At 39.3% G+C, this 15185-nt stretch overlaps 2 protein-coding genes across 4 annotated transcripts; both read left to right on the top strand.

Annotated features, from left to right (window-relative positions):
* Nucleotides 1-5433: 5433 nt before the first annotated feature.
* On the top strand, nt 5434-7074 carry LOC116212413 (AP2/ERF and B3 domain-containing transcription factor RAV1-like). Its single transcript, XM_031547014.1, has one exon. The coding sequence runs from the start codon at nt 5558-5560 to the stop codon at nt 6674-6676; it is 1119 nt and encodes a 372-aa protein (XP_031402874.1). The 5' UTR covers nt 5434-5557; the 3' UTR covers nt 6677-7074.
* Nucleotides 7075-10858: 3784 nt separating this feature from the next.
* Nucleotides 10859-15185, top strand: LOC116212392 (methionine aminopeptidase 1B, chloroplastic). 3 transcript variants are annotated; one of them, XM_031546982.1, is made up of 11 exons: nt 10859-11022; nt 11164-11245; nt 11797-12034; nt 12261-12422; nt 12495-12536; nt 12629-12700; nt 12777-12856; nt 13178-13275; nt 13674-13721; nt 14090-14272; nt 14889-15185. In XM_031546982.1, the coding sequence occupies exons 1-10, from the start codon at nt 10893-10895 to the stop codon at nt 14233-14235; spliced, it is 1098 nt and encodes a 365-aa protein (XP_031402842.1). In that variant the 5' UTR covers nt 10859-10892; the 3' UTR covers nt 14236-14272; nt 14889-15185. The 3 variants fall into 3 exon arrangements, with proteins under 3 accessions (XP_031402842.1, XP_031402841.1, XP_031402840.1); XM_031546981.1 differs by lacking the exon at nt 14889-15185 and adding an exon at nt 14458-14789; XM_031546980.1 differs by lacking the exon at nt 14889-15185 and adding an exon at nt 14359-14789.

Here is a 15185-nt window from a genome sequence, read left to right as displayed (position 1 = left end):
GCTCAAATGCGGTGAAAAAAGTGCAAGGTAAGATTTAGATATCACGTACAAACCTATAGATGATTAGGGACTCGTATAATTTATGCAAGTTGATAAGCTTCGTAATCAAATATCCATATATCAGGAGCTAAGTTTTCTTCGGCTTAAAAGATTTTGGTAAATTAAATAATTGTAGGATATATAACTCTCGTAATTTTAAAAAATCGAACATTTAAAATCACTCTCCATCTCAATATGTGAACTTTCCGGAATTATTCGAATTTGTGTTCTCCTTCTAAGATGGTCGAAGCTCTTAGTAGGATGAAAAGATTTCTAACATCCAAAAATTTACATAGTTAAACTCTGTTTTACTTCACTACAAACTTTTTAAAATTTTAAAATGATCCGGACTTTTTAATATTTTCTAAAATGTGCCACACCCCTTCTCTCCTCACTGTTCATCGTCTTCCTTCGTGCCCATCTCTCTTCTCAACCTGATTTTCCTTCAAATCTCCACTTGCCCATCAATAAAATTTCAGAGCTTTCGATTCAACCTAGAAAGATCTATTCTCAATTCCGGGCAATCAGTCATGGATTCAAGCTCCCATGCAATTCCCTTTGCGGAGTTCCCGGAGGACCTCTAGCTCTGCATACTCTCCTTCTCAGATATCGTTTGCCTTTGCCTGCACGCCCTCTGCATGTAATGGGTTCTGGCGCCTCACCGCCGTAGCTGTCAGCCCAAGCCGTCCTCCGGCGCCTGCCGCCTCTCGTGTTCTTCGAATGGGAACCCTCGTTTCTCGCCGACTCAAGGGTCTCCACCTCCCAAGAAGGCACCTATGACGTCGTTAAGTCGTTGTTCCTGTGGTTGTCCCTCTCCCCAAGCAACAAGACCGTGAACTTCCTCGACCCATATGGGAAAAGTAGCAGCTTTCCGTTCGGGGGAGTAGCAGGAGTTGGTCTAAAACTCTAAAATCAAGAGAGAGAGTCTGAGGAGAGAGAGAGGATGGGTCATTTTTAGAAAAATAAAAAATTTATGAGTCATTTTTTAATTTTTAAAAATTTAAAATCAAGCGAAATCATAATTTCATTTCGTTAGCAAACGCACCATTAATTTTTTTTGCTCTTTTTATTCTTTTTGTTTCTTTTTAATTCATTTGTGGCAATTATTGACGGTGGAGAATCTTTGGTTTATTATGACGTTGTACACTGCATCTGATTGCCAGGTTTGGTAGCAGAAACTAGGTAGAAACTAATTAGGGGAAGGATTCAAAATTGTCTTTTGACATATGAGCCTAATCTATGTGGGGGCTAAAACTGGTAATAATAAAAGAAAATGGGACGTAACAAGTGGCACTCGTCTTATTCTAATAATTTAGAGATTTTTGTGCTTGTGGTAGAGATTAACTACTTGTGTCTTTTCAATAGATTTTGTAAGTTTCTTATACTAAGTCATTGAATTTCTTTATATCTGGAAAAAAAAAAGATTGAGTTAATAAATTTTTTGATATTTTGCAATTTTGCCATATCAATAACTTGCAAAAGATTATCGATTTGAGGTTGGAGCTCCTTCTATCATATCTAAGATTTGGTTGGTAAAGGAAACAAGATAGAGACATCTCCTGAAATAGCACCCAAAGTATATATAGGGACCGGCTTACAAACTGATCGTCAACATATATATACTCGCTCTCAACAATACAGAGGATTATGTGTTACGTTACCTCAACGACATCGGGCATAGCCTTGCTGAGAGCATATCTTAGAGCTATAATACCTTATGATGAGCGTCTTCAACCTCACAAGTATCCTACCAAAGTAGGTAAACCCTCTTGAGGCCTAGTGATGCTAATACAAGAGACATTTCATATGCTCTATCTCAATAGTGGTATCCAACACGGACAAGCTAACCTCAACAGAGCTAGTCATTGTGTGACTAAGTTGAATGTGTTATTCACAAACAATAATTTATTGATAATATATATGTATGTATATTCAGATAATTCATTCATTTCTCGGTTATTAAGGACATCCATAAATTTAATATAATAAAATAGAAATTCTGATTATGATAGTTAACAAATGAGTATAAGTAGTTTTACAATGAGAATTAGAAGTGAAACCTCTTGATTATCGTGTGAAAACGTGTATCACTGCTCTATACCATCTTTATTAGATAATTATATTCTTTTACTTTCTCCATTTGTTTTTCCTTTCAATACTAACATTGACCATTCTATTTTTCAGTGTGCATTCTACTATCCGGAAATTCAATGGACCACGACTAATCAAGCTTTAGCTAAGTACGCCCGCTAAAAGATAAAATTCTCACAGCATAAATTTCTCCGTTAACGATAATCGGATTAGAGACTTTATTCCTTATTGAACTATTTGAATCAACTCAACTCGGTTTGTCCGATTTGTTTTAATAGAGAATAGAAGGGCCAGGAGCCGTATTTAGGGGTATATTTGGTAAATCATCTATTAAGGGATTGGATATGGCAGCTGGGCATGGCGATGTCGGGTGTACAAAACTGATTTTACGAAACTACCCATATGGGCCCACAGGGCTCTCACACCTTCCCACTCGTAAGGAGACCGCGGTGTCATTGTGTGACCGGTGAGTGATAATAATCAAAGCAAACCCGACATCTCGTCCGTATCCCTATACATCTCTTACCGTACGATCCTCCCCTGTTCTTCCTCTTTCTTTATTATAGTTTCTTTCTTTCTTTCTTTCTTTCTTTCTTTTTTCCCTGTTCATTATATTTCTAAATAAAATTCTTGGAATTATGTGCTCGCACCCACGCAAACCAATCTGATTCGTCCATGTGACGATTAGTATTTAATTAATTAATTAATTAATATCAATATCAATCAATAATATTTACTGAAAAAAAAGAAGAATAATAAATTGGATGGAGGGAAAGAACCGCGTGGAAGCTGTGGAATCTGGGGTGGGACCCACACCAAGGGCAAGCAAAGATCAAATATCGGCACAACCATTGGCTCAAAACACCGTCTCGAGCGCTCCCGTCGTTTCGTCAACTTGCACGTGGGCCCCTTTCATGGAAACCCCCCGGAGCCAGCCTCTCCTCTCCTTTCCGTACAAAAATTCCCCTTCGACCTCAGATATGATATCTATTATATATATGCGTGTGTGTGTGTGTGTATATATCTGTCTAACCCTTTTTTGTTTTTCGCTTTTTTTCTTTTCTTTTCCTTCGCCATGATTCAGATGATAATGGTAAGTATATATTTGTTACATCCAGATGTATGCATATGATGATTTCCAATTCTGTGGACTCTTTGGAAGGGTGCGATAATATTACAATCTTACTTTATGCTAAAAAAGAAGATGGGATAATCGTAATCTTTCAAGAGTTTACTATCATGATGAATGTTATTTGGTCAAAAATGGATAAGAACACAGTTTGACTATATAATCTAATTAAACGCAAGAAAATGGCAAAACTCAATTGATGTATATACATATTTAATTCGGACCCTACTTGGGTATTGCAAATTAGTTTTATGGTGGGATCATAAGTCAAGGTTTTGAAAAAAAAAATGTTAGCAAAAAAAAAGGTTTTTGAAATTTCTTAAAAGAAAAAAAGAAAAAGAAATGTTGAATCGGGTATGTACGGATATTCATTTTATGATTGGATAGATAAGATGGAGGGGGAAACGGACGAATGACGGAATGAGAAGCCATCCCCCTTGGATGGGAAGGGAAAATGTCAAAAGTTCATTGGCAACAATTTAGATTTTTATTTTCTCCTTCAACCCCCACCAAAAGAATATATATATATATATATATATATATATATATACACACACGCACAAATATTAGAGATTTTTTCTTCTTTGAGGAAAACGGTAATTAAGTTGCACCCATCAAATAAAGACAGACCAAAAACCTTAGGGACAGTCAAGACAGCTGGCAGAAGACCATCTGATCAAGCATCCAACAAGGTAAATCAAGTAGTGTAAGGTTTCTCCACATTTATCAGAAAATGACACTGATCGCAATTAAAAATTCAAAGGTAAATTAAGTAGTGTAAGGTTTCTCGAAATTTATCAGAAAATGATACTAATCACAGTTGAAAATTCAAATTAAAGTGTAAATATATAAGAATACTCGGTTGTATTTAGTATGGGAGTTGGTATATATACTTTTATCTTAAGCCCGACTGATTGTTCCACTGAATTGAAACCGAGGTATGGTTTGTCCGAATGCATGGCTTCAAGTCTTATCTATCCCTTGAAAGAAGTAATGAGGACCCACAGCCCATCCTAGTGGGAGTGAATGAATTCCACTCTGCTCTCCCTAGAGAGGATGAATACCACCAACTTCTTTTTTTTTTTCTTTTTTCTTTTTTTGGTGTCCCAAATGGGTTTATCTGTGGATCCATGTTGCGATTGGTGCAATGAAAGCTACCAACAAATAATAGAGATGAGAGGGGATCTTGATGAAGGGAAGGGAAAAAGGGCAGCATTCACTTGATGGTTAGTACAATTCCAGATAAGAATAAGATATATATTGGCCCAAATCTGAAAGTTGAAGAGAGGAAGATAGAGGCCATGCTGAGGAGCAGCAAAAGCTCAGGGGGGATGCACTTCACCAAACACTGGTCCACTCTGTCATGTGAACCCCATCCCACTTGGCTCTTGTTGTGGGACCCCCTCCATCCTCCCTTATGGCACTGCCCACAACCCCTCCATAGTTCATACCCTATATACTAATCTTGATTCCATATCTCCGTAGTGTTAGAGGGACTCGGTTTATTGGATATATACTCGTAAATAAGTTTGAAACTCATTGAAAACACCTTATATTTAAAGTTAGTTCGATATACTTGAACTGTACTTGTATATATACGGCATTGTAGGTATCACGTGATAGTCAATATATAATACAAGCTGTTAGATATTATTGTAAAAAGATATACGGGCAATTGTATTTAGGATGTATTGAATTAACAGCGGATATGGAATTCGTCGTAGATTTGTCAACCAATGTCCCGAAGTACTTGTGAGAAGTGGGTCTCATTCAATAATTTCGGGTTGCTTTGGTTTGATAGGTTTCCAGGTGTGCAATGTAGCTTGTCAATATTTCAAGTGACTTGTGGGAGCTCCATCTCATTCAATAATTTTCTTTCGAGTTAAAATTTAAATTTAATTGATACAATGTGCAATGTATTTTCATATAATCAATCTCTCACTCTCTCTCTCTCTCCCCCCATGAATCTTCCTGGTTCCTTACCTATTCCATCCCTTGGGATTGACCCACCCATACATACCCACACTCCCCCACATATGTATCTCCCCATACACATACATACACCCAAAAATATTATTCATTTCTACCCCCCAAACATTTATTTATTTCTTTATTCACTCATTTATTTATTTATTTTGTAGTTTTCACCAACACATAAACTTTGCTCCATAAACCCCTATATATATTCATAGTTCAACCCTTCCAAAGGAACCCAACAACTCAATTCTCTCTTGTACTTCAAATATTTTCCTTTTGCTCCATCTCTCTCTTGAAAGTTGAAACCTAGCGTACACAAACATGGATGGTAGCTCCATGGATGAAAGCACAACAACTGACTCCATAACTTCCATCGGGCCGCCTCACGTGTCTCAGGTCGCCCCATCGGCGAAGTCTCCTCCGCTGGAAATCAGCCTTTGCCGAGTCGGGAGCGGGACGAGCGTGATCTTGGATTTGGAGGGCGGGATCGAAGCCGAATCGAGGAACAACTCCAACCCCCGTGCGAATGGTAGCAAGCTCCCGTCGTCGCGGTACAAGGGTGTCGTCCCGCAGCCCAACGGCCGGTGGGGCGCCCAAATCTACGAGAAGCACCAAAGGGTCTGGCTCGGGACATTCAACGAAGAGGATGAGGCTGCAAGGGCATATGACATCGCGGCCCAGCGGTTCCGTGGCCGGGATGCCATGACCAACTTGAAGCCCACTGAGGAGGACGAGGTGGAGGCAGCCTTCTTGGGGTCCCACTCCAAGGCCGAGATCGTCGACATGCTCCGCAAGCACACCTACAACGACGAGCTCGAGCAGAGCCGGCGGAGCTACGTGCTCGACCGGAACGGGAAGCGGGTCTGGGGCGACGAGTCCTCCACGGGCCCTGGCCAAGCCCAACGGGCCGCCAGGGAGATGCTCTTCGAAAAGGCAGTCACCCCAAGCGACGTGGGGAAGCTGAACCGCCTCGTGATCCCCAAGCAACACGCGGAGAAGCACTTCCCGTTGCAAGGCGGCATGACCGGGAACAGCAACAACGCCAATGCTAAGGGTGTGTTGCTGAACTTTGAGGATGTCGGAGGCAAAGTGTGGAGGTTCAGGTACTCCTACTGGAACAGCAGCCAGAGCTACGTCCTGACCAAAGGGTGGAGCCGGTTCGTTAAGGAGAAGAACCTAAGTGCGGGCGACACAGTCTGTTTCCAGCGGTCAACGGGGCCCGACCGGCAGCTCTACATCGACTTCAAGCCGAGGGGCAGCCTGGACAGACCCGACGAGCCGGTCCCGGTCCAGATGGTCCGGCTCTTCGGGGTGAACATCTTCAAGGTAGCGGCGGGCACCGATGTTGATGGTATCATTGGGAGGAAGAGAATGAGGGAAGGAGTGGATTTCTTGGGGTTGGAGTGCTGCAAGAAACAGATGATGGTTGGGGCCTTGTAGCAGTTCCTCAATTAATGTTCTAGTTCTTCTATGTTGTTTTATTTTATTTTATTTTTCCTTTTTAAGGTCTCCTTTTAGCTTCTTTTTTTTTTGTGAATTTTGTATTTTGTAAGAGGAGGGGGGGGGATAGAGGTGGTATAGCGATCATCTGAAACAAAGAAATGTCATCAACTGTATATTTTCAAGAATAGGCTGAAGCTGAAGGAAGCTGAATCACATCAAATAATTAACTTTAGGTTCTGCAAAGTTCATTAAAGAAGATTTTCAGAAATCGGATAACTGTCAATTTGTTTCTTTATTTATTGTATCCTCTGAATTTGCTTTTGAACTTTGTGTATGTGTACATAAAGGTCAATGTTCGACGTGGTTCTGATCTGTATTGTGCAGATACTTCTTCATCGAGTTGGGTTTTAACTATCCATAATTAAATTGATTAATTAATCGAGTTTTCCTAATTTGATCCTGTATAAATATCCTTGCAGAATCCTCTTGATATCTTGAACAGTTCAATTTGTTTTTATTGTCTACACCGCACACACCAAAAAAATACAAATTGTTGCAAATGTCAGCGGCACTTAGCATGTATGCAGTTATTTGGAAATCTAATGGGTTTGATTAAATTCAGTTTGAATCGAATCGATTCATTACAATGTAAACCTCCCGACATGAATTTTTTTCCATTCACGAGACTCAATCTGAAACCTTATTTAAATTGAAGAAGTATTGAATTATTTGAACCAAATTACGTTGGTTGTCAGCAATATTTTTGTTTTAGGTAGGCTGCTAAAAATAAAGAATTTGGAAAGTAGGGTTGAGTGCATTTGTAAATTGTAATGAGATCTAAGTTTGATTTCCATTTAGGAGTTCTTATTCCAATCAGGGGTGTCCACAAATACCGGGTATATTCGGAACTTGTCGGAACCTATCCGTTATGGTAGGGTTAACTCGTATTGAAAATGAGATAGGGTCTGAATATTAAAATAAGGAACTAGTGAAAACTGATTCCGGTTCCAATTCTTGCATATATGGTATCTAGAACTAGAACCGATATCCGGACTTGGATATTAGTTACTAATTAAAAAAAATATAAAAACTCCCATTGTGATTTGAGTTTGAGACAAATTAGTCCATGTAGTTTTTCTAAGGACAAATAACAACATGTAGTTCACTTCATGAGACATAATAAACCTCACCGTTAATTTTTTGTAACTTTTGGTCCTCAAACATTTTTTTCGTCATTTTACTCTCAAACTTTCAACTTTTTTTTTTCAATTTGGTCATAAAATTCGAAAATAAAATAAAATAAAAAAGGGGGGTCGGGGCCGTCGGTTGGCGACCCCGACCCCACCACCGAGGCCGCATGCACCCACAGAGGATGTTGGCGACCATGGAAGTGGGTCGGGGTCGCAGATTGGTAGCCCCCGCCCCCGAATCGATCGAGATCTCGAATTCGAGATATAAACATAGTTTATTTAGAAAATATGACATCCAATCATATTCAGGATATACGATCGAATTTGTGGACCTTCCTCATATGTATATGATGGTTCATGATTTCTCATAAAAGAATAACTGAATTCATGTAACAATTAATAGTAAAATGTAATTAATTAAGTTGATCGTGAACTGAATATATTCATTGTTGTATCAAAATCAGATCAGCTTCCAAATGTTCTAGGCTATTCATTGATCCTTCTAAAGCTTAGTTCAAAAATCATATGTATACATGTTGTGGTTGAAACAGATTCTGACGAAAGAAATTTTCATTGAATAAGCTTAGATACTGTATATGTCAAATGATCCATATGTTAAGTAATCAATAAGAGATATATTTATGTATAGATAAATTTTGAATAATCCAATAATCACGGTTGGATTAGAGTAATTTATCCCAGCTTAGTTTGAATTTAAAACAGAAATTGTTTTAACGAGGAATGGGGCTTAATGCAACGGCACAAATCACCGTCACGTAATCAAGAGGTCTTGGATTCGGTCTTCACTAATGAGATTTTTATGCCTCATTTTTTAGATTTTACTATTCTTAAACTGTATCTTGGGGCCTCCCTTATATGAATTTAAAAAAAGCTTTTAACAATCGTTAATTTACATAAACCTGTGCTTCATATGGGGCTACGTGAAGCAATGTGGAAATTAAATAATTGTTGACTTCAAAACCATAACGTGTATACAAACAATTAGCAAGTTGACGTCAAATTATATGCCTCGTAAGAGTAAGCTTCCTTAATCAGCACACTAGCTAGAGCAACATGCATAAAAAAAAGTTAATTTTGTGAATTTTTTTAACAGTGTTAATTAGTCAACTCGGCAGGCTGAAGGCTCATGGCTACAATACTAGACAAAAACCAGCTAACTGATTCTTGTGACCTATCATACGTCCTTCATCTATATATCAAATCGTGAAAACGTTTAAGCGTTTTTTTTTTCGAATTATGACTGTTCAGAGTGCTGTTATATATTACGAATGCTAGAGAGAATGTAATCAAAACACGACAGAAATGGGAAATATGCAATCAAACCACTTTCCTATTTATGTTATGGGAAATTTGTCATATCTGTGTGCATTTCACGCATAGTTGTAAACCACTGTCAATTGATCTTGTCACCATGAGTATCGTAGCTGTATATACACATATGTAGCATGCTTGACCAAATCTTAAGATCAGCCCATATGTCTGGTCCAGCCCGTTAATACCAAAAGTTTTCCATGGAGAGGCCCAAATCCATTGATCACTCCCAACATTTCCCTCGCTCCTCATTTGAAAGTTCTGCTTGTGGGACCATTCGTGCAGCATTTTTCACAATATCGTTATGATCAATTAACGAGACCTGGTCAGAAGTGTTCTTTTCTCTCAACTAGCTCCAGCAATCCTTAATTCTGGCGTTTTAGTCACCTTTCATTAATGCCTCCCACAATGTCGTGAGGTAATTGCCCTCTTGAGCGATGGGAAGCGGCGTTTGGTAGGACCTAGGGCCGACAATCCGAATGTCATATATTCGTCTCTCCCATATTATTATCCTAGGTCTTACCGACACGAGTTCTATGCATGACAATGTCAAAAAGTGAGGTCCAATCCACAAGATCTCTAAAGTTCGGCCCAAGTTTTCCCACTAGCGCCCCAATGATTAGTTGCACTGGGTAGCTCGGGGGTAACTAGCTCCCCCCCCCCCCCCCCCCCCCCCCCCCTCTCCTCTCTCCCTCTCTCTCCCCCTCTCTCTCTCCCTCTCTCTCTCTCTCTCCCCTCTCTCTTTGATAAGTCTATTATTACTAGCTCCAATATTTCGTTTCACCAAAAAATCTGCCATTTAATCTGATTTTATAATTTCATTAAAAAGATTATTAATCATGAATCGTAGAATCGAATCGTGAATCGTAATATTCTACCTATAATTAAAAAAAACAGTATATCTATATGTATATACATACACCAAATCCCATATCAGAAATAGTAGAAGTAAACATCAAATGATAAATCTTGTTACTTCCTACTTCGTTCGTCAAAATCAGATGGTGCTTAGTCTTCACAAGAGAGCACTCCCACTATAACAACCTTAAATGAAAATTGATATAGTATCGTGATCACGGATCCTATAGGCGAAGTTATTTTTTCTCCCTAACTTTTTCTTGGTCTATCCTTTCTTGGAATCATCTTTGCACCTAAAAAAGTCGAAAAAATTTCAGCCTAAATCATCTCAAACTATACGGAAATCAGGAATCGGTCGGAACCTAATTCGAAACAGTTCTAGAAACTTTTCAAATCCCTATCACTTATAGTCAAGAGATAAGTTTCAAACTTTCCATAAAATAAGAGAACCGATAAGCAATACTGTTGCACAATGAGAGAGATGAGGGGGGAGAGAGACGGCATATGACTTTGGGTTGAAACTAGAATCGTAGAATCGGTTTGATTCTACGATTCTGCGATTCGAATCGCGATTCAGTCACGATTCTACCTTCCCGATTCATGCCATGGAATCGGAATCGGTAGTTACCCCTTCTACGATTCGAATCGCGATTCTAACGACCATGATTTTATGAAAGAATTGCAGAAACCATGTTGGAATATGTATGGAGTATGGGCCGGGCCCAAAGTGGCAAAACCTTCAATCAAGCCCGGCCCAGAATCAAATATCGGCTTCGTCTCTGCCGTTATCTTCAGTCCCTCTATTGATTTTTCGCTCGAGCACAGCAACGTCAATGGCGCTCACTGATTCTCCTCTGTATCAGTCAACAGCTTCACTGCAACTCTCCTCTTCTCCTCATGGCAAATCTCCTTATTCGTCGGCAAAGCTCTCTCCGCTCACCTTCTTCCCCAGCTCACTCTCCGGTACTTACCCTGCATCTCTCTGCCATTCCTTTTCCTGCAGGACAAAGCTTCGAATGCCGGAGTTCTTTTGATTGGATGATTCAGTTAGTTTCAGCTCGAATTGTAATCCGAACTCTTGTTTTCTGGTCAAATTTGTTGCAGAACGAAAATCATGCCCCCAGAGGAAGCTGGTTATTGTCTGCAAGAAAGTGTCGGGTTTGCAGGAGGCCATGAGAATGAGGAGGTACGGTGTCAATGCCCTAATTATGAACTACCAATCAGTTTCGGCGTTCATTTCCTTGTTGATTTTCTGCATAAACTTGCCTCCTCAGAGCTAATTTGGAGCCGGTGTTAAGTCTTTGTTTTGCTTAGTACAGTAACCGAAGTTTTGTTGAAGTTTACTACTTTTATAGCACAAACGAGCATTTTCCTGCAGCGCAAAATCACCGCTAAATTTTTCAGGTTTAACGATTTTGTAGTATTGATAGAAAAATAATTTGAGAGTTGCATGCGGCGAGTCCAAGGATTTGCTCGATTATATAATGGCATTGGAAGGACTGAGTGTGCAGCGAAACCTACGCCAGTGATGATATTCACATAATAAGTGGCATTGCAATAGCTAGTTGTTTTCTGATGTTTAATCAGTTATCTGTGTTGGAACTCACTTTGGGTTTGTTTTCGATTCTAGTTCCCGCTGATTTATTGGGTTATCTTGTTTTCTTGATGAGCTGACCTGTTGATGAGCTGAGCCGGAGCATACATTTCCTCCTTGGTTGATTATTTGGTTATTTATAGAGAACGGGAGCTTCAAAGTACGAAAAAGATCAGGAGGAGGCCCCCTCTAAGACGTGGAAAGGTGTCCCCACGCCTTCCCGTGCCTGACTATATTCCTAGGCCTCCTTATGTGGGGTTGCCCATGTTGCCAGAACTTGCAAAGGAATACCAAATCCATGATTCTGAAGGAATTGCTCAAATGAGAGCAGCATGTGAGCTTGCTGCTCGTGTGTTGGATTATGCCGGAACATTGGTTAGGGTAAGGATATTTTTCAGGATTTTCTTCTAAACATTGAATAAAGCATCGCATCATAACACATAAAGTACTTAAGCACCACTCAAGCACTAAGGGCACTACTCAAGAAATCTTGGAGCTTAATTATAACATTATTGTTTTACAAGATTATCAAGATAGACTTTGAACAATCAACAATTAACGCTTATCAGCATTTGATGTCTCATTTGCTTCTCTTGATTCTCCTCAGCCATCTGTGACAACTGATGAAATTGATAAAGCAGTTCATCAAATGATTATCGAAGCAGGTGCTTATCCTTCGCCTCTGGGCTACGGTGGGTTCCCAAAGAGTGTATGTACATCAGTAAACGAATGCATGTGCCATGGAATACCAGATTCCCGTCAACTACAGGTTTGCACTGACTGGTACGATGTTTTTTTCTTAAATGACATAGCATCATCATAATTAATAGTCTTTGTGCAGGATGGTGATATAATAAACATAGATGTGACGGTCTACTTAAATGTGAGTTAATTAATATAGCTCTCTCTCCCCCCCTTCCATGCTATGGGTTAGATGGATCATCTGTTGTGTGACAAGCTTCTGTACTGGTTTAGGGCTATCATGGAGACACATCTAAGACATTCCTCTGTGGGAATGTTAGCGAACCTCTTAAACGCCTTGTGAAGGTGGATCTTCTGAGCATTCTTTAATGTGGCAAAATTTGTTACTTCCTTGAGGTTGATATTCAATATTTCATGATAGGTAACTGAAGAGTGCATGGAGAGAGGAATAGCTGTTTGCAAAGATGGAGCTAGTTTCAAGAAAATTGGAAAGAGGATAAGGTCTTATTCTTTGTTTATAATATGGGTTGGAATTCATATTTTTCTTTAAGATTCATGTATATTTCGTCAAGTTGTAACATATTATTTGCCCTTTTAGTCTCCAGCACAGAAATCACTTGTATTCTATTTAATGTAGATAAAGGTTAGATCGCATTGTTTGCATGTTCTATGATGCAAATGAATTCCATGTATGAATGATACTATAAATGCTTTGACTTTTTAGGATATATGGATCTTTTCTTTCTTTTATTTGAATCTTTTTTAATTTTCCTTTTGTAAAGACTCCTAACATTGGTTACTTTGTTTTCATCACTGATGTAGTGAGCATGCTGAGAAATATGGCTTTGGTGTTGTCGAGCGTTTTGTTGGTCATGGTGTCGGCACCATATTTCATTCTGAACCAATCATCTATCATCACAGTAAGTTCTCGCTTTACTTTTTTAGCATTCGCTATCTTCATGGATACAAAATTGGCAACGAACCTGTTCTATATGGATGAGGACCATTTTCTACTAAGCAGAAATCAAATTGTGTTTTCTTGGATTATATTACATTTGTTGTCCTATCAACATAAAGAATTCAAACTTTGGTATATGTTTGCACTTGGAGACTGGTGACTCTTTCCTGTAGAAAAGTTAGGATATGAGGTCTAAGCTTTTATTAATAATTACACAAATATGGTTCTATCTCAAAGAAGATTTAGAGAGATGCATTGCAAGAGGTTGTTTCCTAAAATGATTGAGCTTTGGAAAACAGAAATTAGACCTGGAACCTGGCCGAGTAGAGCATCCTTAACATATTGCAATTTATTTGACAGGCAATGAAGAACCTGGCTGCATGGTTGAAGGTCAAACTTTTACGATCGGTCAGTTCTTTCTTTCTTCTTGGATTGTGGAAGTCTCGGAACTCGTGATACTCGTTTGCTTTACTGGCTCAAACGTGTTCAGGCTATATTCACATCAGGCCAGCTGATGAATCCTCACTACTTCGAGGAATTAAGAACATAGCAGTATTTTGCTAATTGGAAAAATGGTTTTGGATACATGTCTGGAAATCTGCGAAGCACTTCATTTGGAGAATAGAATTTTTGTATACATTTTACGCATGTGGGCTTTTGTTGAAGCTCATTAATTCTGCGTGTATATGCCGTATAGATCCCAAATGTTAGTTCTTTGCTCATGAAGAACCTAAAGTGCATATACTTACCATATGTGATTGCTTTCACACTTGCAGAACCGATCCTCACGATGGGAAGCATCGAATGTAGAACATGGCCGGACAATTGGACAACTGTCACAGCTGATGGCGGCCCCGCTGCTCAGTTCGAGCATACCATCCTAATCACGCGAACAGGCGCAGAAATTTTAACCAAGTATTGAAGATATCTTCACTAAGCTGTCACCGAACCCATTTTTGGTAAGTTGTGCCTTGTGTCCCCCAATTGTTAAAATGATTCAATGCTATAAGATTACATCGATTTTGATTATCGAAATCTACTGCAGATTTAGTATCTCATCTGGGTTCTAATTAACTCTAGTGGTTAATCATACTTGGTTGATCTGTTCAATGTTATCTCTGGCCTATTTATTCGGGTTAACTAGCGGAGAGTTTTATGGTTACCCTTGCTGCACACGATGTCGGTTACGGGAAGGCGAGACATTGCATGACTAAGCAAAGAAAGACCAGTAAAACAAGGAGAAAGCATGGGCATGTTAAACGTGTGGACGGAGAGGGTTTTAGCTGTTGGTGGAATCATGATGTTAAGCGTGAGAATCTTCTTGCCCGGTAAAACTGTCTCCCACAAGTGAGGGAAAGAATACTCCCCCTGATTGTCTTCATTGGTAAAATGCTGCATGCGTGTTAATCGTGTGGGCCTAAACAGCTTTGGTTTTTATATCTACAAATGGTCAGATTCGAATTTTTTTAGATTTTACTGATTTTTCCGGCCGAATGGGTAAACTAATTCTCTGTCGGCAAGGACTAATTCCTGTCGTATATCGACTTGACTCTTGTTACAAGATGCTTATTGCAGGACTCGAACCATGCACTAGAGATAAAGTCCGTAAAGTTTTCAAAGTGATTAACAGTTAATTCTCCAATGTGCCAAACAAGAGTGGTCCCAAACGTTGCAAATTTTTCCATCGAGACCTATTCGAGAAGCTGTCAAAGGCTGTGGTTGAAGTGATTGGAGAAAACCTTTAATTAGGAAAGCTTTTTCTTTTAGTGGATCCGATTCGGTCTTGGTTAATCAAGATTTGTTGCGCTTTTGAATATTATGGTACACATCGAAAAATATTGTGATGGTAAAGCGAGATGTCTTCAATTCCAA

This window comes from Punica granatum, chromosome 6, assembly GCF_007655135.1.
Source record: "Punica granatum isolate Tunisia-2019 chromosome 6, ASM765513v2, whole genome shotgun sequence".
In the NCBI taxonomy this organism is placed as follows: Eukaryota; Viridiplantae; Streptophyta; class Magnoliopsida; order Myrtales; family Lythraceae; genus Punica; species Punica granatum.
The sequence above is the reverse complement of the archived record's forward strand: the minus strand, read 5'-3'. Positions and strand labels throughout refer to the sequence as shown.

Bases quoted from the DNA above. Each gene is read 5' to 3' on its own strand.
- LOC116212413 (XM_031547014.1), top strand. From the start codon at position 5,558: ATGGATGGTAGCTCCATGGATGAAAGCACAACAACTGACTCCATAACT.
- LOC116212392 (XM_031546982.1), top strand. From the start codon at position 10,893: ATGGCGCTCACTGATTCTCCTCTGTATCAGTCAACAGCTTCACTGCAA. The intron at 11,023-11,163 runs GTACTTACCCTG...AATTTGTTGCAG, and splicing joins CTTCCCCAGCTCACTCTCCG to AACGAAAATCATGCCCCCAG. The intron at 12,537-12,628 runs GTGAGTTAATTA...GTACTGGTTTAG, and splicing joins ATGTGACGGTCTACTTAAAT to GGCTATCATGGAGACACATC.